At 41.8% G+C, this 24,035-nt stretch overlaps 1 protein-coding gene across 1 annotated transcript in view; it reads right to left on the reverse strand.

The window, feature by feature from the left end:
* Positions 1 to 24,035, reverse strand: part of siah2l (seven in absentia homolog 2-like) — a gene marked incomplete at its 3' end in the record, with an annotated part of 37,654 nt that overhangs the window by 946 nt on the left and 12,673 nt on the right. The window contains exon 2 of the mRNA XM_080436358.1: positions 232 to 411. Coding sequence (XP_080292484.1) covers positions 232 to 411 — 180 coding nt within the window. The remainder of the gene's footprint in view (positions 1 to 231; positions 412 to 24,035) is intronic.

Here is a 24,035-nt window from a genome sequence, read left to right on the forward strand (position 1 = left end):
AGTGCCCCACTGCTGGATTGCTCTCACAAAGCTCTTTCTATGGTCCCCTAACATCTTCCCAAAGAATGGTCCATTTGATTTTATTTTGTACACTGTCAAGAGTTAAATACACTCAGGATTTTCCAGTGTACTGACCCTGTTGGGGAGGCAGAACATTTTCCCTCTCATGGAGCAGTGGAATATCTCACACAGACACTGAAATGTGATACTGCAGAGCACAGTATACTGTACCTGTAGCGTGGTAATGGACTTGTGTGCGTGCATGAGGTGAGGCATAACAGCCTCCAGGGAGCCATGCCACTTGCAGGTGGCCCCGGGACAGGGACAGGTGTAGGGTCGGTACTCGCACACCTCCTCGTGCTCTGGTTTCTCACTGTGGTGGAGGGACAGCCCGCAGCCCGCCGACGAGTACTGGAGAGGGAAGAGAGGAAGAGAGAGAGAGAGAGAGAGAGAGATTTGAATTGGCTTACACAGTAAATTATTTGGGTTACTAACGTAACCCTGGGTGCTCTGAGTAACATGAGTGAGTGTCTCACCTAGGGAAAGCATAGTGAGACACCAAACAAATGCCAAGACAGAGAACTTTGGGTTACGAGCGTAACCTTGGTTATCTGAGTAGCATGACTGAGTGTCTCACTATGAATTATAGCGAGACGCATAACTTATTGCCAAGAAAGAGAACCTCAATGTCTGAGAGTGTACAAATGTAACCAAATGTACCCATAAGGGCCCATTTGGTTGTTAGATTTGTACACTGTCTGAGTTACAAATGAATAAACTAACACTAAGGACTGTACTGTGTAGAAAATCTTTCCAACAAAACTGTGCCATCTCAAACTGAAGGCAACAAGAGACAGAGAAGGTTTGTGGGGATTATTTTTGGGGGAAAGACAGCTGAGGAAATGAGACAGCTGAGGAAGACTGAATCTAACGGACGTCACAGTAAAATCCTGAATGTAAAAAAGAGAACCCATAACATAAGGGTTGATTTTTTTTTTTTTTAAATACATTTCCAAATGTATGATGCTTTTAGGTTTTGACCACAGAAAAATCACAGCAGGTATAAATGCAACACGTGTGGTTTCTAAAAGGCTGAAAAGCAACATTGAAAAAAAAAAAAATTGCACAGCGTTGCTACCACTCATTACCCACTGGGTTAGACAAGAACATGAATTGAAAGAGACTGAGCAAAATGCACATACAGTATAAAAAAAAGTGGGAAATAAAGCCAAGGTTAAAGGGAGAGAGGGAACTGAGACCAGAGATAGGGGATGGGGGGGCAGATAGAGGCATCAAATGAGTGCAAAATAGAGAGAACAAAGACATGGAGGGAGAGAGACAGGGTGGAGTGGGAGGACATGTGAAGGGTAGGGAAAAGAGCAGAAAATAGAACGAGAGAGGAGGAGGAGGAGGAGCAGAGGAGAGGAACTGAGGAAAGATGATAAAAAGCGAATACTAATCATAAAACCCCGTGAGGTTTGTAATATCAGCAGTTAAACCAGGCGGCAGACTGATGCCCTCTAACCAATGTCAGGAGTCACAACTCTAGGCTGATGTGATGCACTGTAATGTCACCATGTAAAACATTGTTATACCCATTACAAAAAAATACTTAAATATTTGGTCTTATGATTCCAATATAATGTACTGTATGTTAGTCCGTTAGGAAAAAGGGGAGCAACCGGGTAAACTTTCGTCTTTGCTAGTTTTTAAGATATATGAAAATCATAAAGTTAAATGGGGTGGACATGATATTATACATGAAAAAGGTTCAGGTTAAATATGTCTAAAATAGAAAGGAGAAAAGTGATTCTCTGAAAATTATTCATTTTAAATTTGTGTGAGCAATTGTTTTCTCAGAGTAGGTGTCAGATTTTTCCAGACGGTGAAGCTCTCATTTATTATGTTATGACACTTTCATAATGCTTGGGGGAGGAGGCATGAAAAACAGAGTGAGAATTATCACTACCAGTAATTGCTGGCATAGCAGTAAGACATTCCAAATCTTACATTAGCCAAAAAAGTTAAATTGTGGATATGACCGGGACTTCCGGTTATGCAGAGTGAGGAGTAGACGTGTCCTCTCTCTGCTCCCCCGCTTCACATCTTTACCTAAATAGAAACCCCACTACCTTCCTCATAAATGGTATGATTTGAATTTATATAGTTTGCGATTCAGTTTTGACATCGAAGCATGGACACTAGAGCTTCCACTCACGCCAAAAAAGACACTGTTTTAATGAAAGCCGGTACCGCCGCTAGCGACATCAACATGGAGGCATTGACTAGCCTACTAGAAGACCACAGGGCGGCTCTTTCGGCTGAATTTAAATTAAGCATCACATCGCTGGAGTCTAAAATAGATCTTGTACATGCCACTATAACTGATCATGGCCAGCGTATTACATCATTGGAGTCTAACGCGGACTCAGTCAGTGACCGCATTGTTTCCCTGGAGGCGGCCTGCGCGGAGCTAACTGCTAGCAACACTAAGCTGCGTGCTAAAGCCTCGGATCTCGAGTCGAGGGGTCGCCGTTGGAATGCACGTATTGTCGGGGTGAAAGAGTCGATTGAGGGGGGGACGAGGCCTACCACCTTCTTCTCCACCTTCCTGTTCGAACTCCTGGGAGACGAGGTTCTGCCTGAACCGCCCGAATTGGACTTAGCTCACAGGTCGCTAAAGGCTAAACCGGGTGCTAACGAAAAGCCGAGGCATGTCATCATTCGCTTCCACAACCTTCCGATCAAGGAGAGAGTTATTCGGGAGGCACGCAAGCTGAGAAACCTGCAATATGAGGGTCAAAGAATCGCCATCCATGAAGATTATCCCCAGGATGTTATGGAGGAGCGCGTCAAGTACCGTGATGTGATGGCCGAATTATACAAGCTTGGCTGCCGGCCTGCTCTCCACTTCCCATCCAAGTTGATGATCGCTAACGAGAACGGCGGAGCTAAGGTCCGGTTGGCGTCCGTTGAAGAGGCTCAAAAGTACATCACATCTAAACGCCACTAATCGCAAGTATTGGGTGCTTTGCTTATGACTTGATCTGTTCAGAATTGGGTTTGATAACTGTATTTGGCCTGGCAGGTGTATTGTTTGCTGCGTGGACTTGTTTAGCTGCTAGCTTGCTAGCTTAGCCGCTCGCTAGCTGGCGAGCTGCAGCTGGACACAAATTAACATTGCCGGGCTGAAGATGCGCTCTTTTTTCTCTTTTTTCCATCTGGACAGTGTACTTTCGTGACGCTCAATCTGATTATTGTATCGCTTGATGTGGGACCAATTTTATTTCTATTCATTTTTTTGCTCTTTTTGGACTTGGACATAATAGTCCGGGCTGGCTGGGCTGTTAGCCGGCTAGTTGGGTCCCTGCCTGGTTAGCCGCGGCTCAGCTAGGACGGCAGCACTGTTTTGATGCAACGCCTTTTTTTTTTCTCTCTTTTTGTTTGGACATATGCTCATCTCCTCTCCCTACTTCCCCCCCCCCTCCCTTTTATTTTTATGGTAATAGTGTGTTATGCCGCAACTACATTGAGTTAATATATTCACTTTTCATGGACATGGTAATTGTATCTAGCCCGACTGTTACTGTATATTGTTACATGGACTAACCCAGCTGTGACTGACTGACGAGCCTTGACGCTGGCTAACGTTGGACGAGATGACGGGTCCGATTTGTTTAAATACATTTTAGTTTTAATTTGATCGTTTTTGTTATAATCTTAAATATGTGTGTTTGTGAATGAACAATTGCTTCTCTAGCCAAATTAATTTTGTATACAACAGCCGACTTTCTTTATGTTTTTCTCTCTCTTTTTTATTGTTTTTGTGTACATCAGACTAATACTATTTCCCTTAGGAGTGTTGATTACGTAGTTTAAACGGCCTTGGGCCAATCATTTATTTAATTGACTATTACAGACGCCCCCCCCCCTTTTTTTTCCCTCCTTCTCCTTATTATTTTGATGGCTTGGTTTTTATTTGTCATACTATGAGGCTGGTTGGACCTGCTTTACTTTTGTTAATTTGTTTGTTGCTGTCTACATAAATGTTGTTCTAATTCTGGCTGGTACTTTCCTTATGTCACTTATAAACAGTGGTTGCCCTTGTAATACAGAGGAGTACTAGTCAGGCTTATTAGGACCTGCTTTATTTATTTATTTCTGTTTAGCATTGCTTGTTCTTGTTTACATGTGTGTTATACCTATGTTTATACTCTCCTTTTTTTTCCCCTTATAAATAGTCCTCTGGGATAATGATGCTTACGTTAATTTGAGCCATCTGCCATCTTATTTGGGCTTTTCTTTTGACCCTAGTTTTGTACCTATATATAACGGTTGTAATGTGGCCTTGATGCAGTAGTTGCCATAATGTCGGTCCTCTGTAGTTGAAACACCTTTAGTGTCGATTTGATCTTTAAATGACTTAAGAGACTTTAAGACGGCCAATTGTTTTTTCGCAGGGGGGAGGGGGAGTGGGTGGTGGGGAAAATTTAGGGCTATTTTATTTCTATTTTATTTGGTTTTCAAGTTTTATTGTAAAGATTTTGTTGTCAATGCTTTATAAATGCACTTTATTTGTGTTAAGATGGGTATTTTGAATGTATAGGTTATTCCGAGCTTACTCTCCCATATACTTTTTATTGTGCAGCCTAAAACTTTAAGTGACCTTAGGGTAGCCAATTATTTTAGGGAAAACAAGTTTGAATGACATTTTCGTTTACATGGTTTTTCCAAATGGTTTTGTAAAAGCTCATTTTATAGCTTCTTTATGTGTATTTCACCTCACTATGGAGCCTAAACCTGAGTACAAAAAAAAAAAAAAAAAAAAAAAAAACTTATTTTTTCAAAAAAAAAAAAAAAAAAAAAAAAAAAAATTAAGTTACTTTTTAATTGGGCTTTCACTACAGGTTTTTTTTGGAGGTTATTTTGATACTACCTTACAAGTGAAATATTTTCGAGATAGGATATGTGTATTGTATTATGCCTGTTTTTGTTTTACTAATGAGGAATATATTTTGTTACTACCTGCTTGTTGAATGATGTTATAACACTGCTAATCAGATTATGCCGAATTGATGATTGTTATTTACACTTAAGGTGTGCGCTGAGTGGAAAAGGGAGGGTAATATACCTGTTTATATTTTATTTATATTTTTTTGGATTGTATACCTTTTCTCACTCAGCAGTTTGTAGGGGGGTGGGTTATGGGGTTATCAATTACTGTTCAATATAGGGGGAACGGAAGTTAAGTAGGTAGGATTAGGACTGACTTATGTCAGGAAGGTTTGTATCCGGAGTGATACGCATTTTTGGTGCTCCCTTTGGAACGAGGGTCCGTGTTCTCAGAGAACCGGGTTTATGTATATGTTTTTCCTTCTTGTTTGTTCTGGATGTGTGTGTATGTGTGAGCCCCTCCCTTCCTCCCCTCCTCTCCCTTCCCCTTTCTCTGCTCAGATACCGGCATATCAAAAAGGGTGACGTCGATGAGTGGTAGGAATCTCCGTTTCATTTCTTGGAACGTTAAGGGAATGAACGGTGTCATTAAAGCTGGAAAGGTGATTTCACATTTACAGCAGCTCAAGGGAGACGTATGCTTCTTACAAGAAACACATATGCGCACTGCTCGGGTGTCGCGTATTAAAAAGCCGTGGATGGGCCACCTGTTCCACTCAAAATATTCTGAAAGCTCTAGAGGGGCCGCCATTATTATACATCGTGACGTTGCATTTGAGTTGAACACCACTGTGTCAGATCCAAATGGACGGTATGTTATGGTCTCGGGCAAATTGCTAAACACCCCCGTGGTCTTGGCCTCAGTCTATGCTCCAACGTGGGATGACGACAAATTTATTTCCAAATTTTTTTCTTCTATACCCAACCTTGATGAATATCAGATAATCATTGGAGGAGATTTTAACTTAGCCCAGAATTTAGATCTCGACAGGTCATCTACTAAACAAACTACTTTGTCAAAATCAGCCAAAGTTTTGCAATATCATGCTGACCAACTTGGGTTAAGTGACCCTTGGAGGACTAGGTTTCCTACTCGGAAGGTGTTTTCATTCTTCTCGCAAGTTCATCACAGTTACTCAAGAATAGATTTTTTTTTAATTGACGACAAATTATTGCATAATGTTCTCTCCTGCGAGTACCATAGCATAGTTATCTCCGATCATGCCCCGACATCTGTAGATATAAAATTTCCACATAGCAGACCACCCTCCAGGTTTTGGAGATTCAGCCCACAGCTGTTGTCTGAACCTACATTTAAGGACTTCCTTGAGTCACAGATTAAATTTTACTTTGAAACCAATGACACTCCAGATATTGACAGTAACGTATTATGGGAAGCTTTCAAAGCCTATCTCCGCGGACAAATTATCTCATTTGTTTCCCACTTCAGAAGATCGGAGCAATCCAAATTGACAGCAATTTCAGCCGACATTCGAAATTTGGACAGCCAATATTCGGTCAATCCTTCGCCCACCTTGTACACAAAGAGATTACAACTACAAGCTCAATATGACTTGTTGTCAACTGGTAAGGTCGAGAGACAATTGTTACAGACTAGGCAGCGCTATTTTGAACAAGGAGACAAGGCGGGCAAATTACTTGCATACCAGGCAAGGGTGGCCAGTGCCTCCAGACTGATCCCTAGATTAAAATCACCTACGGGTGAGGTTAGGACAGACCCAGGGGAGATTAGTTTGATTTTCTCTGCTTTTTATACAGATTTGTATTCCTCCGAGACCTGTCCACAGGACTGGGAGGGGCCCAATCCCCTAGAAGACTTAGAATACCCAAAATTGGATGAGGGTTCTGCCACTAACCTTGGAGCTCCTTTAACAGTTTTGGAAGTATCAGAGGCAATCAAGTCCCTACAAAGTGGTAAATCACCTGGGCCCGATGGCTATAGCACAGAGTTCTTTAAAACATTTTGCGACGTTTTGGCCCCAATTTTGGTACGGGTATTTAATGACGCCTTTTCAAAGGGAGAGCTACCCCCTTCTCTATCTGAAGCATCAATTACATTGCTGCTGAAAAAGGATAAAGACCCACTCTTATGCAGTAGTTATAGACCCATATCTCTTTTAAACGTTGATTTCAAGATTATGTCCAAAGTCTTGTCTATCCGTCTCCAGAGAGTCACTCCCGACCTAATTAATTCTGACCAGACTGGCTTTATGCCGGGAAGGCACTCGTCCTCCAACACGAGAAGGCTGTTTAACATCATCTACTCTCCTACCACTAGGGTTCCTGAATTAGTGCTTTCCCTAGATGCGGAAAAAGCCTTTGATAGGGTGGAGTGGAGGTATCTGTTTTACATCCTTGACAAATTCGGTTTCAGCCCTAACTTCATTTCATGGATTAAGCTTTTATACACTTCCCCGGTAGCTTCGGTCAATGTTAACGGAGTGAGATCTGGCCTGTTCTCCCTCTCCCGTGGAAATAGACAGGGTTGTCCTCTATCTCCGTCGCTGTTTGCGCTCGCAGTCGAGCCTCTGGCAATTTGGCTCCGTAATGAAGAGAGGTTTCAAGGCATTACCCGTTTTGGCTCTATGCATAAGCTCTCCTTGTATGCAGATGACCTTCTGTTGTACATTTCTAATCCGTCATCCTCTGTTCCTACAATTTTACATATCCTAGATCAATTCAGGAAACTCTCTGGTTACAAACTTAATCTCCAGAAGAGTGAATATTTCCCTGTTAATGCCCTGGCCGACGAGCTTCCTCAAACTCTCTTTCCCTTTAAAAAGGCTACAGAGGGATTTAAATATCTGGGAATATTCGTTACTAAAACTTTCATAGAGCTATTCGCAAAGAACATCAGTCCCCTGGTGGAACGCTTTAAGTCTGACTTGGATAGATGGTCCACCTTGCCTCTCTCATTACTAGGACGTGTAAACCTGATAAAGATGGTGGTGCTGCCCCGTTTTTTGTATCCTTTTCAACATATTCCGATTTTCATCAGCAAATCTTTTTTTTCTACACTCGATCGGCTCATTAACTCGTTTTTATGGTGTAATAAAAAAGCTCGAATTAGAGGCACGGTCCTTCAACTTCCAAAATCCGAGGGTGGTTTGGCGCTTCCCAATCTCCGTCAGTATTATTGGGCATCCAATATCCATAAAATAACTTTTTGGAATACTAATTTGATTCTTGCAGTACAACCCCAATGGGCCAACATGGAGGCAGCTTCCTCGAATCTCTCTTTATGGTCGGTGGTCTGCTCTCAACTACCCCTACCGGTTAAACAAGTGTCCAAAAACCCTATCGTAGTTAATACATTAAAGATTTGGAACCAGTTTAGAAGGCAATTTGGTCTACACAGGTCCTCAAACCTAGCACCCATATACAGGAATCATCATTTCCTTCCATCATGTACTGACCCTGTCTTTCGGATTTGGGCAGACAAGGGACTGCGGTCCATCAAAGACCTTTATACTGACAATGTCTTCTCCTCATTTGCAGCCCTGTCTGCTGAATTCGGCCTCCCCAATTCTCACATGTTTCGTTTCTTTCAAATCAGGCATTTTGTGAAAAGCCAGAACCCTCAGTTCCCGAGCCGGCCACCGGAATCGGTGATAGACTCCTTTTTATCCCTTAGAGCTGGTGAAAGGAAGCTTACTTCAATTATATATGACACAATCTTTTCAGTTAATTCGACTCAGTTGGATTCCCTGAGGGCTACTTGGGACCAAGACCTCGGGATTATCATGTCAGACAATCAGTGGAATCATGCTCTAGACCTGGTACATACCTCTTCTATTTGTGCAAGGCACAGAGTATTGCAGTGCAAGATATTACATAGAGTCCACTATACCAATGCAAAGCTGGCCAGAATATACCCTGAGAGGTCCGATGCTTGTAATAGGTGTAAACAATCGCCAGCAGATTACATGCACACGTTTTGGTCCTGCCCTAAATTGTCAACATTTTGGTCAGAGGTGTTTAACACCCTTGGGGTGGTGTTGGGTGAACCAATTGACCCGGATCCCCTCACAGCCCTTCTCGGAACCACAGTAACGCCTATTGTGCGCAATTCAACACGCCGAGTTATTGCTTTCACGACCCTACTTGCTAGGAGGCTTATTCTCCTTAATTGGATACACCCCTCTCCTCCTACACACAACAGATGGATTCATGAAATTCTATACTGTCTCAAACTTGAGAGGATCAGGTTCTCCCTTAGCGGCTCTTTGAAGATGTTTCATAAAATTTGGCAACCTTTTCTGGACCACATTGACACCCTTACTATGGTGGAAGAACTCACAAATTAGTGTCTCTCTTGAAGTCGAAGCTACATTGGTTCTCCCTCAATGACTTCTTAATATGTTCCACTAAATTGTATAACCTTTCTGGACCTCATTGACTTCCCTACTATGAAAAATAACTCATAAATTAATATTCTGTGCAGAGAAACAACCTCCCCTCCCCCCCCCCTTTCTTTCCCCTTCCTGTTCCCTGGTATGAATGAGTGTCTTGTCTGTTGTTTGTCCTGTCTGTTTACTTTATTATTATTTTCTATGTCTCACGTTTAAAAATTACATTGATTACTGTATCCATTTTACTGTTTGTTTTGTTGTGCTGTGTATTGTTTAATTGTTGTTTTGTTTTGTTTGTCTTTGTTTTTGTTTTGTCAAAAAAAATCAGACCTCTTTGTTTTCATTTTTTTATTGTCATGATGCCCCTGTTGTCTGAAAAAAAATAATAAAGAGATTTGTAAAAAAAAAAAATTGTGGATATGACCAAATCAAGGTGACACCTCTCCCCTAATCAAGGTGACACCTCTCCCCTATTCAAGTTAAGAATCAAAGTTTATTTGTCAATCATACAGCTACAAAAAGCGGAATGCAATTTTGTGAGGTTGTCATAGTACTGCCCTACAACAACATACAATAATAATAAAGAAACTAAGATAATAAAAATAAGTCATCAGCAGTATCCATATCAGCATAACATGGGCATGCTGCCTTAAGAATACAGTATAATAAATGTATTTATAAATGTATATGTTGTGGTATAGTCTATTTTATATATTGTACTCCATGTAATGAACTGTTCTCCTTGTGTCAGTCAGTATGTGCTGTGTTGCCAAGCATGTTATCACTGAAACAAATTGCAGCGTTTTTTATTGGACATGGATTTTAATTATGGCATGGAATTTCAATGTATCCTGTGTGTGTGTGTGTGTGTGTGTGTGTGTGTGTGTGTGTGTGTGTGTGTGTGTGTGTGTGTGTGTGTGTGTGTGTGTGTGTGTGTGTGTGTGTGTGCACGCACGCGTGCCTTCATGCGCCTGTACAGGAGCCACTATACAAGCTTCTAAGGTCAATCAGGAGCTGATAAATTGCATGGCTCTTGCCTGTCCAAGCACAAGCTTTCTCCTTGATTATCCTAGACAGGGAATAGCAACAAAGGTCACAGTGGAATTCCCTCTCTCCATTTCTACTCGTCCCCCTCCGTCTCTGTCGCCTTGCCTCTCTTACTTCTCTCTCATCGCTCCCCCCCCCCCCCCCCCTACCTGTTTTTCTCTCCATGCTCAATTGAACAATACAGCACAGTATAGATAGGGACCTTGTGGCAGAACCGCCCCCAGCCCCGCCTCCCCCTCCCTACTACTCCCAGTACACACAGGGAGGAGGAGGGCCGTAGGATGCGAATGGTTAATGAAGTATGAAGACAACGTGAGATGATGCCATTATGCTGTTCAGCAGCAGAGGGACCCAGGGGAGTCGCATAGCACAAGGCCCCATTAGCCATGCAGTTTGAACATAGCCATGTGTATGGGGCTCTGTGCTGGAAAGTGCCTTCATTCATCTTCGACATCAACCACTCTGATATGTATAGATAGATATGGACACATAGAAAAGGCGTACTAAGCCGGAGAACAATGGTAGAGATGAGAGAGACTGAACACGAGATAAAGACAGATTGAGATATAGAAAAGGGCTTCAATCATATTCACATGCATGCAAGCATGTCTGCATCAATGCTTTGCTCACTGTGGTACCTGGTCCCATACTTGGATTATGTCCAATATTTCGATATTATGATTTGAAAATGACTCTACGGTACTATAGTATATGGAGAAAATTGTGTTTGGTTGGGTCCCGCTAGGAGTTCCTCCAGCGGTTTGGTATGGTTTAATGTTTTCCCATGCCAACTTGTAACTACGCACGATAGATCATTTATGACAAATAAGTGCATTTTGTCAAATCAGAGTCAAATTCCTTATGTGAAAATACCTTACTAAGAGTTTAAGCTCCTCTTGACATGGTATTTAGCTAAAAGCATTAAAGCAACACTATACCCACTGTGAATCAGCCATGAGAATCGACCTGCAGCCGTTGTGAAGAACGATTTCAAGGACAAGTGAAATAGCAGCTGCACGCTCATACACAAAAATAAATCAACAGCCAACAGCATTGGCCTCATCAGGTTTCATGTATAATTTCAAGATTTCAAAGCGAAAATGTGAGGGGGAAACAGGAACAGAAATTTGCTGGAGGAATATTTAAAAACACCAGAAGTTGTTTATTTTAATTAACAATTTGTTTATTTTTTCTTTGCGTAAAACATGGCTGGTATCCCATTTGGGATTCATTTTCTATGGAGGTGCTAGGCTGACTGGACAAGCAACTGAATATTATCAACATGCTCTGTGCATCTGTGTACAAATGATACCTTGTGTATGATTCTCATAATTATCAGTTTCTTGTCCTTTCTTTTGTGATTATTATTATTTATGATGATATTGGGCTCTTAGTTTGTGCAAATTGTGGCTTTGTTCCCAACCTCAGCCCACTGCGCAGGATACTTAATGTTTTGCCTTGTGTGTTTTCTTGTTGTGTCTGTTGGGCAGCTCAAACAACAATTGAGATGTTGGAATAAATACAGAGAAGCTCAGGCAGTAGCCTCACTAGATGGACCTCTCTTGTTCCATAGGAGTGTTGGCTGTCATGCCCTGTGCAATATTGAATGATTAGTGCAATAAGTGGATTATGTTCTGCAAGGTGCATTGCGGGGGCGGATTTAGATGTTTGGCCTGGATAAATTGGGGAGGGAGAGATGCAGGACAAAAAATGGATTGAGAGATGAACACAGGAGAAAAGGGACAAGAGCATAGGGGGGAATAGAAGAGAAGGTATGAGGCTACTCTGCTGTCTATTGAGTGGCTTTGACCCGAGATAAAAACAGAGCTCGTCATCAGTCAATGCAGCAGCCAAGCCGGATAACACCTATCTGAGGAAGGAAGGTAGAGGTTGATAGAGAGATGACCGGGTGGATGGGTAGATGGATGAATTGCTAGATGAGTGGATGATGGATGGTGCACACACACACACACACACACACACACACACACACACACACACACACACACTCACACAGTGGATGGATGGATAGGTGGCAGGGGGGATGTATGCATGGGTGGGTTGCATTTGTTCATTTCTGCATGTGTGATTCTGGCTATTTTTAATCATGCAAATTGACTAGAAATTAATTCTTAATTACAGCAGCAGCCTGGGGGAGGGTTGATTCCACTTGTTCACGCCGAGCTGTCTGGTTGTCAACACCACACCAATACAGCCTTCTAACACAATTAACATTTACAGTTACTTTCCAGAACAGTACATTTTCTTCCCGGTTATCTTTTGTAACATGGTGGGTGGGTCAGTCTCATTTTACTTCATGGTAACCGCATGGTATAAAATAAAGCAGTAATTCCCAATTTAGGCTAAATTACTCTAACATCTCAACTTCATGGAGGTAAAAGAGTGTGGGGGGGGGCAACGGAAGGGTGTGTGTGTGCGCGCATGCGTGCGTGTGCATGGGGAGGGGGCGGGGGGGTATTTGACATTATGAGAGAGGTGAGCTTTGTTTTGACATTATGTGAGAGGTGAGCTTTGTTTTACTGCCCTGGTCAACTACCCCCCGGATATTTCAATGGGTTTCAATATTTGCCCTATTAAGAATTAATCCACACTGCAAGTCAGAGGCTTCCCTGGGAAATCGATGTCCCCAGTGGCTCCAGTGGCGCTGCAGGCTGCGTGGCTGAATAGAAACCATGAGCTGCTGAAAATAGCAACACTGCACAAAAAACTAAACAAAAGCTCAGACAACATGAGCTCAGATTTATTGAACTCAAGGTCCTTGAAGGAAAATCATCTTTCCTTGCCTGCAGCTAATGGACCCTTTTCACAGTAGATATGCCAACGTGTCATGGTGGTAAATGTAGCTTATGGTCGAAACATAAAATATGGTTATGTTTCATTTAGGGGTTACTGTGCATCAGCAAGGACAACTCCTGCACAGTTAACTCCATGCTGGCACACAGAAACATCTACCAAATCCCTAAATATGTTATTGGCCGTTTATCCATATGGCATGTAAGAATTATGTCTGTGAAAAAAGTGTTACGGTTTTAATGAGACCACATTTCTTTTCCAAGCATATGGCATGCCTCAAAATCAACAAAAAGAAATGTATTGGTGTCCAAAAATTAAGGTGCTGCTAAGGTTTAGACAGAATACTCCAACTTGAAATCAATCTGTAAGGTCTGAAAACCAGATTAAAAAGGACTTTGCTGGGCTCGCTCATGCTTTCTTGTAGTGCAGAGGTTAGGTTTAAGGTGTCAGGGGAGGTAAATGGCATATTCTCCTCAAACAGGGTTTCAACTGGATTGATCTGTCCATCAAATAGCCCAGCCAAGAGAGAAACTAAGCACGTAATCTGTGATAAGCTGCGACCAGCTCTTGCCTGGTGGTTCAACATTTTGGATAGAAACCAACCAGCCGACTGAGTGGCTTATACTAGCTATACTAGCTAAATTACAAATAAAATATGTTATTATTCCATTCGATCTTATTACAGTCACAGCGTTCAACACTGACTCCATTTTTATCAACATAATAAATGGCTTGCTTGTCGAAAATATGGATGGTAATTGGTAAGTCAGAAATGTGTGTCACAGACATCTCCTGTGTCTATGGAACCCTTTCTCTGGCTGTGTTACTGAGAGGCAGTGCTGGGTGCCCGTGAACATGGTTGTGTGTGTGTGTGGGTGGGTGGTCTCAGCTCCTTCAAGTTAAACCACGGTAAGAGGGGGGCTGATAAGACAGACACAAGATGATTAGCATGGCTAATTAAATGTGATTTAACCCAAAATGTGTCAGAGGTGGCTGGAAGATTATGTAGTATTGCACTGTCTTTCTAAAACATTCTTCCCTACAAGTCCCCACTGAATAACATTATTGCATCAGAAATGCAAAATAATGTATAATAATCCATTTAGACCTGGAACCCCTTTTCGTTGTTATACCTTTCAATCTGGTAAGCCATTTTTGTAACTTGATTTGAATCAAATCTGATGACTCTTGAAATGCATTCAACTCAACTAAAGTCACTTTTGTTTATCCTCATATAATTCTACAAACCTCTGTAGTGGTGGTGTAGTGGTGGTGAGGCTAAATTGGTTCTGCCCGGTTCCCCTCAGTGGCTGGAGCAATTGATCTGAATCTGCACACAGCCATTGACTATTACCATGTGCACGGAACAGCGAAGCCCGTTTTTCAATTTCCCCAAATCTCAGCTGTTTAGTGTTTTTGTGTAAAAGAATGTCGCCATGGTTACGGCTGCACAGCTGTGGGATTGCGAGTGGGAAATGGGGGAGGGGGGGGGGCTGGGGGCGCAACAGGACGCACACAGGGGGGGGGAACCCCACGTTTGCAACTACTTTCGCCTGCGCTCTTCACCGGGTATGGACTAGTTTTCATAATTTTCACGACATGAAACCAATTACAAGTGTGGGTTCAAAGGGATCAACCTTGATCCCTGTTCTCCCCCATTATAAAAAAAGGACCTTGTTAGCGACCAATTGAAGACAATTTTATCTGTCAAAAACATTTCTAATCACATCCCACTATACTCCCTCTTCCCCTCCTCTCCACCTCTGCTCCCAGCATCCCCTAGCCCGTCTTCCACAGCGTATAGCCTCAGGGGCTGTATCCACAGCTGGGAGTCCCAGAGGAACAATATGGACAACAGCATCACACATGTCAGCCACACTTCTCTGCACTGGGCTGCAGAATCAAACAGGCCCTCAGGGCAAAATGTGCACAAATGGTGCATGACAATGCCGCTGAATATGGGCTTGAGCATGCAAATAAATAACCCTGGAATCAAAGCTGACAAATGGAACATATTATTACAGCCCACGTTTCCTCTTGCTACATGTAATACAGTGGGGGGGTCGTAGTTCTCACATTAATGTGAGAGACTACCACCGTGTACTCAGGAAAAACAATGACTCCAGTTTAATGACCCAATAAACACTCAAAATTCCAACGTAGTCTAGTATGCAGCCCTACGGGTGGGGTAACACATAATGAACACACTGTTCATGCATAAGTCATGAACATACAAATGCACACAGACACAGGCAAACATTCCCACCCCTCACAATTTAAACCAAAAATCAATTTAGCTCTCTGAGCACCAAGCATTAAGAACCAACTGGTTTTGTCAAGCTAATCCCATAACGGCAACAAAAAGCTTCCAGATTCACCACCAGCACTAAATGGTTCACCCCCCACCTCCCCCTGCTCATTTTAATTAAAACCTTCTAATCTAGGCTGGGGCTCTGGAGGCCTCCTGTTACTAAAACTATACCAATCCTTTCGTAGTGCAATCTCTACATCTGTTGATGGGCCGTTCTGGTTATGTGGGTAACTGTATTGGACTGCTTGACTAGTTGAGAATAAGACGGGCTGACCCATTACTGACTGACTGAAACCTGATATACGTCACATGATGTTTTTTGCAGCAGTTCATGCGATTTTCAAGCCAACAACGCACCATAATGCATAGTGTTACTTCTTTGAAAATCTGTTCTTTTCGGCGGGCGACAGTCGTGCGAAGTATGAAGTATTTAGGCTCAACTATAGGTTGACTAAACTGCCTGCCTGGGCATCTAATAGACTCAGTTGGCTGGTTGCCCCCCCTCTATTCTCTGCCAGCTGCCAACCCCAGCCTGCTCCTTTCTCGCCCCAGCCCTGTGGGACGCCAAGAAGAGAAGCCTAGGCAGTCTCTTTTCAATTATTAAACAACTTCTTTCCTATGCCATTTAGGCTGCAAATCATCTCACTGTATGTAGATGTAGTCCATGAACAATCAATGGAAGGCAGCTGATTATGTCTTCCTTTAGGGAACGGCCTGTCTGTAGAGCATTCTGACAACATATATAATTGCAGAAAAACAACATTGTAATAACTTGTATTGTAGTCTTGTGGCAGGAGGTGAAGCTTTGTCTGATTGCCTGTGGTGAGGGGCTCACTCATCATAAATAATCAACAATAATGACCTTACAAAAGGCTATTGCTGGTCGACATAACATAGTAAATGCATTTAAAAAAAATTACGGCATTCATTGGCATTGAAGTTCCACTACAAATGGTAGACGCATCTTCTTTTTTAATGGCATGGCTCCTAGGGTGTGAGCCATCTAGAAAAATGTTCCTGTGTGTGTTTGTGTGTCTAATCTCGCAAACCCATCAGCGCCAAAAAGGATTGTGCATGCTAACAGTAGGACAAGAAAGTACAATTCACACGTTGGGGTCATTTATTTTGTGTTAATATTTTCCACATTTTGTGAATTCAATCTCTGATTCACCGTCCACCCATAGGCAAGTCTGATGTTATCAACACGACAGAGATCCACAGGGAAGCCACGTCGTTTAGACCCCGTCTTTTTTCTTTACTTGCAACTTCCCCATTGGGAAATTTGTGCATTTGACCGATCCTCCTTACTATCTGAAGCAATGGGAAGCGACCAAGGGGCACTCAGGGAGCAGTTAGTGTCTTGCTCAAGGACACAACACAAAGCCTGTGTCCCCAAACCCTCTAAATACCATTATTGAAAAGAAAACCAAAGTAATGCCCGGAAACAGTAGAACAATCAAATACTTATTTATAACAGAATAACTGCAAACAATGTGGAGCATTGCAAAATAACTACCAACTCCATCCACACAAGATCCTGAATTATAAACTATGGCAAACTAACCTTTATATATATATATTATATATATATATATACATATATATAAGTGCTAATAAAGCCTAAAAATGAAGCATTAACTGAGTCTTGAGTCCATCATCATTGGGAGTGTGCGGTTCCTTCCAAAGAGAAGCAGAGGGAAGGTTTATTTCTTTTCATATATATATATATATATATATATATATATATATATATATATATATATATATATATATATATATATATATATATATATATATATATATATATATATATATATATATATATATATATATATACACACACCTCAACTGCAGTGTCTGGTTCCCTCCAAAGTGACATATCACTTTTACTCCCCATTTTTTAATGCCACCACAGAAACGATGTACTGTACCAGGTGGTATACGTTTAACATAATTACAATAAACCCACAATGCTGATCAAGCTGTCTAGCAGTAACACATATTGATACATTACCGTCTCATCTGAGATAAAGAACATAAAAAAGAAAGAAAAAACTATGCATCTCTATACTTTGAGAAGAACATCCAGGTCAGTTCTAAATATTCAAAGTAGTTTTCTGTTACTGAATTATTCAACACACACACACACACACACACACACACACACACACACACACACACACACACACACACACACACACCTTAGCCTCTCTCTCTCTCTCTCCAAACATAGACCAGAGTTCACCATTTCAATTGAGTAGGAGAGCTATTTACCAACAACAAAGAAATCTCTTGAGAGAAACTGTGGATAATTAACCCCCCCGTAAAATCAAAGAGTGTTGACGCTCAGGGCATCAGTAAATGTGTCAATCTGCACAACACTTGCCAATCAAATGCTTTATTTTGGCAGTTTTTTTTTTTCTAGCTGTTGAAAGCATTTCAGGGAAGCAGGGGGTGGGGGAAGAGAACAACAAGAAACATCTGTGCATTCCCTAATAAAAATAAAAATATACATTAGAGAGAAAACAATGACCAAATCACCAAGCAAGATGGAATTTAGAGTGAGGGGTAGAAGAATATCAACAGAGGAAGAGAGAGAGAGAGAGAGAGAGAGAGCACTAATGAGGTAGAAAAGAACGAGTAAAGCGGGACAGAACAGGTGTGCTGCCTGCCATCATCACTTTGCCTCAGGCTTCCCTGCAGATGCAATCTTTTAAAAGCTCACTCCATCAGAATGGCTTTTAACTATTACATTTAGCTCACTTCATTGTCTTGTTTACCATTCACATTGCTTTTTTCACACACACACACACACACACACACACACACACACACACACACACACACACACACACACACACACACACACACACACACACACACACACACACACACACACAGCTGGGATTGTGTACAGCACTTTTGAACCTTTGGGTTTGAAGTGCTCTATAAATACACTAGCTATCATTCCTGTAAACTAGCGGACCCGTTTGTCCCCATGGTGCGTTGAGGTCATAATGGAACAGAGTGAGGTCATAATGAGAGAATGAGATCATAACGCGGAGCAGACTGGGGAGGATCGTATATCCATATTGACTGACTGGTTGAACAGATAGTTCCACCATCTCAGCTCTGTTTACATTTTTCAAATGTTCTCATGGTTTTTATGTTGTAAATGCACCCATATAATATAGAAAAACTAAAGGGTGCACACTCAAACCCCAACTAAATGAAATCGTAACAAATGAGAGCTTTGCTTGCGTCTCTAGGTAACCAGATGGTCCTTTGCTGTTGGTATAGCACTCAATCATGGCAGAGAAGCCCATGCTGACAGCCCTCTCCATGGCGTGCACTTAACTTGCAGGGTGTTACACAAACTCACATCAACCACAGGTTCGAGTTCTCTCATTTATGGCTTTGAAAGAAAGAACGTTGTGCTCAAATATTGACTGGACTGTCCCTAGAGCCAAAAGAATACATTTCTCAAGTGTGCAGCGTTTCCCGTTAATTGGCGGGTGCACAAGGTATCCATTACATCCATCTTAAAAATGAGCAGAGATGGCACAAGAAATGAAAAGACGCAACCCCCATCCACCCACCCACACACACTGTATGCCACCGACACCACCTCACAACCCCTACACCCTTTCACTCCAGTCCGCGATCGATACCAATCAGGCTAAAAGTTGCACAGATGAGACAGATAGCTCAGTAGTGACTGAGAGACTCTGATAAATATGTTAGCAGTGGGGATCAAATCTCTCTTCCAGAAGGACACTTGCATGAACCACCCCCCCCCCCCAATCATCTTGTTTTAGCTACAGAGCAGGGCATGTAACGGATGATGAATCACAGTCATGAACAGTTATTGATGTAAAAAGGCGATATAATGAAATGGGGTGGGTTCCCGGAACTCATGGGTTTACAAATTCAACAGTCAACCAAAATCTGGTTACACACACAGCAGAGGACACTGCACTAAATCATTACTAATACTCTTACATACTAAAGAGAGCCTCCCTTGCAATCAGTGAGGCACATCAATAATTTTATAGCATGAAAATGGAGAAGATTAAACAAGACCTAGAGACATTTCCTATTGATAGTCAAGTACAAATCACAATAGAGTGTTCAGTGGTGAAGCCGCACTAGTACAGGGTGGTTGCTTGTGACGTTTTGTGCCACATCTGTCCAAATGGCAATTGTGATCTTTGCAGGATAAATACTACAATAACAAATGTGCTTCACAAGAACAATATACTTTCAACTACGATCCACCTTTCATGATCTCCTTTAGTTTCACTTTTAAGTCACCACCAGGCATTTCAGACTTTCAGGATGTTTTGTGATGGTATGCACATAGCGGCATGAGCCGTTTTGAGGGTACAAACAAATAAACATACATAAACACATACTGACAAACTATGTTCTAGGAAAAAATGGATTTGGTTCAAGTGTATTAAGAACAACCGATGGAGTCTGATGGAATTGTTCATTCGAAATGGATGGAAATTATGTGACCAATCAATCCATCTGCCAACAGAAAATAATAATAAAACTAGAAAAAGTGCAGGTCTCCGCCAGGTCAGGTACGTTATTGTGGCCTCCTGGTGGCGCTATAATAGGCCAATGTGAAAAGGGTGCCATTTGTTCAAGGGCTTTTCACTGCAATCGGACACTGCATTCATGATTTGAGGCATTTTGTTCCAAAAATATGTTTGCAAAATTAGACCTGCTGGTGGCGCTATAACAGGCCAATGTGAAAAGGGTGGCATTTTTTTGTCGGCCTAATAGAAATGTGCGTGTGAAATTTCACGGAAATCGCAAGCTGCGTTCATGATTTGAGGCATTTTGTTCAAAACGGACCAATCCTGCAAACTTTGGAAGACAATCTTAGGCAATCAGGATGGAATATGGGAAATCGGATAAATCCGTGTTGATCACATGACTATAGAGATACTGTGTACCGATTTGTGTGATGTTTGGACAAAATCTGTAGGAGTAGTATCAATAAATGTGTTTTGCACATATCGGCCTCCTGGTGGCGCTATAACAGGCCAATCTGAAAAATTTGGGGTTCTGAGTTGGCATCCAGGGAGTGTGCGTGCACAGTTTCGCAGCGGCCGGGCCAACGGTGGCAGAGATTAGCTGCTAACGGACGGACAGGACGGACGGACGGACGGACGGACGGACGGACAGGGGGTAAAACATACTCTCTCGACATGCCTTTCGGCCTGGCGGAGACAAAAAAGACATGGAAGAAAAACAATCACACTGCTTAGCAGCAGCAATACTACTGGATCACATATACTGTATATATTAAGCACACATAACACTGTGTGACTGACAAAAAAAAAGAAATAGATTATCTTTATGATGCCCTTTAGGAGATGTATATGAAATTATATAAAAACAATGTATATATATATATATACACAATATATATAATATACTCAATATCCGAAATGGATCGAGTGTTGAAACAATCAAATTTAGTTTTCTCATGCCGGTTTAGTTTAAATAAAGCTTTTTAAATAAGGCTTTTAATTATATAAATGTCCTTGCCATGCATGGATGCATAAAATATTTTGAGTAACACTTGCATTTTCTGTTTGTCGGGTGTTAAAGACAAACATCAAAAAGCCTCAAAATAAAGGTAAGTGATATTACCGTCAAAAACCGTCAAAGAAAAGCCATCCTCTATATGTAAATCATGATGTAAATCATGATGCAACAAAAGCTAGCGATGGAGCAGACTTTTGCCATCAGACGCTGTAGAAAATAAAGAAGCATATTATCCACTTGAACCCCAGCATCCCTATGCTGGAGAGAATATTCGGCATAAAAAGCAGATCTACAAGCTCACACTTTTGGAACTTTTAGATCAGCTATTTTTGGCAAAGACATTTGATGTGGGGGGGGGGGGGGGTGGAATACAGTGCAACTCAGGTCCATTTTACCAAGTATAGAGGGTCTAACCTATCCAACCTATAGTATATGTCCTTGGTACTGCCTCAGTACTCACCTGACTGCCAGGCTGTGGTCTGGCGTGGCAGACGGGCCGAGTGGCTCCGCCCCCACCCCTGACTTCTGACCCTTGTTGCTGTTGTTGTTGTTGTTGTTGTCCGCTGTTAGCGCAGGCTGCCCCTGTGGCAGTAGCTGAACCGACCCCGCGATGCCGATGCCAGCCCAGCAGGCAGCGCCACTGAGCCAACTCCCTCAGGAGGGGCAGGCAGGAGGCCGGACAGAGCATCACACCCACTAGTTAAAGCCGTCCTACACATACGGTACATACACACATACATCTGTTTAGGGCTGCAGATACCGGTTATCTTCTTAGCGATTATTCTATTGATGACTTTTTCCAATTAATTGAAAAATCGAGGAGTGTTTTAAAAACAATATATTTAAAAACAATGTATTAACAAATCGATTAACCACTTAAGCATTACTTTATGCTTCATCGTACAACGATGTTGTGCAAAAATAGTTTAAATAGCCAATCCACAAGCTCACAACACGTCTCACTGACGCGTTGTGAGCTTGTAGATCTTCACGAACAACACACAATGTTTTGATTTGTACTTTGTTTTGATTATAATGACATGCCCAAAATAGGGATTGATTATTAATCAATTATTTCAGTTAATTATTGATTTTCAAATATTTTTTATAATCAATCAAATTGATTCGTTCAATAACCGTTCCACCCATACAACTGTTGTTGAACGTGCATTACTGAACACATTCTCTATTATAAGCACATATACAAAGTTGTTTCCATCCGAATGTCATGTACATTTTAAATCAGTAAATAATTGTTTAATCATCATTATTTAGAAAGAATATATTTTTTGGCATTGCTTTTTGCATAGCTTTTCATCTGGAAAAAAGTAATCATTCTGCTTTTCTAGGGCAATACATCATAATTAACATAACACTTGGATGGAAGCACTGGCTGACGCTGTACACTTGGATGGAAGCACTGGCTGTACAGACACACTAACTGAAACAAACAAACACACACACATATACACACACTCACACCATCTTGCTGTAACACACACACTTGCTTCCCTCAATCAATTTCATGCACCACTGAGTCTTTACTATAACCCCCAAGAGACCTATCAATGGCCTTACGCCGTTGTGACTTCACAAAGCGGATCCAATCTCCATCTCAACGGCCGTCCTGTGAGGGTCCCACTGTATTAATAGTAAGACCCCAACACAACACGCCTGTCTGTCTGACGTACACCCTGTCTGACTGCCACAGAAAAAGAAACCTGCTCACTGCTTGAAGCTAAATATTTGTCAATGTGCCAGTTCACTCAGGAACAGTGATATTTCAGCATATATTCTTATCCTGCCCCTAAAGAACCAACATACTGACACACTGCACCTTCCACAGGCCACATGGTAACAGATGCTAAATATACCCAATATATACCCTAGATTTCAGCACACTGTACCGTCCTATGTTTGTCTCTCTTTACTCTCCCTATGCTGCAAGAGATAGATCGACTTGACAATGAGCCAGGTAACAAGAGCTAGTCAACAGCTGCTCTACTCTGGTAGCTATTCATAAAACAGACAGATCGAATGGCATACAGACAGACAGAGAAGGGAGGGGGGGCTAAAGAGACAGCGACAGGGAGGGACAGAGAGAGAGAGAACAAGAGAGTGCAGCTGCAAAACCAAGACAGCAACAGTATAGAGAGAGAGAGAGAGAGAGAGAGGGGGGGGGGGGGGGGGGGTAACATAGGAGAAAGAGAGATTACCAGCAGAGCCTGTAAGTAGAGCACACTTAACAAGTGTGACAAATGGTTAAGATTCCTTTTACAGTAGACTGCTCTACTGTTTTAACACTCTGCCAATAACACAGTTTTGGAAAAGTGCCATTGCAACTGAATCCAATTAGCAACATTGAAAAACAAAGACATTTTGTTGAGAGGAAAATAATTACCCTGAAGCATCATGTCGATGATGCAAGTGATTGAAATCTATAAATATAAAAAACTAGGAAGCATCGATTATTTTCTTAGCCATTATTCAATCAATTACTTTTTTGATTATTGAATAATCGAGACGTGCGATATACTGTACACCGCCACGGGGAAAAAAAGGGAATTGATTTTTCTAAATCAAATGGTGTTGAAGAATTTGCGAAAATAGCCAATCTACAAGCTCACTATGCATCACAACGTTGTGAGTTTGTAGTCAGGACTGCAGCAGATCGGTGTATGGGCTCTATTAATTTTTTTTCCTATTCTAGTGGATTTCTGTTAGAATCCAACAAAGGAAATCAGAGAGTGTAGCTCAATGTTCACCCCATTGAAAAATAACAGTAAAACCAATGCAAAAAGTGTTGGGAGTGGGACACATTTTCTAAATTACAGTGTTAGCGTGAGGGAAAGAAGAGGACCCTAATACCAACTGTTGGTTGATGGCAGAAATGTAGTTTTAATTAAAACACGCTGGCTTAGCTTCACAGTTCACACAACAGCTACCACTTAGCTTAATCTCCCCAGATCTGC

The sequence above is a fragment of the Gymnoscopelus braueri genome (genome assembly GCF_963280865.1).
Source record: "Gymnoscopelus braueri genome assembly, chromosome: 8".
NCBI lineage: Eukaryota > Metazoa > Chordata > Actinopteri > Myctophiformes > Myctophidae > Gymnoscopelus > Gymnoscopelus braueri.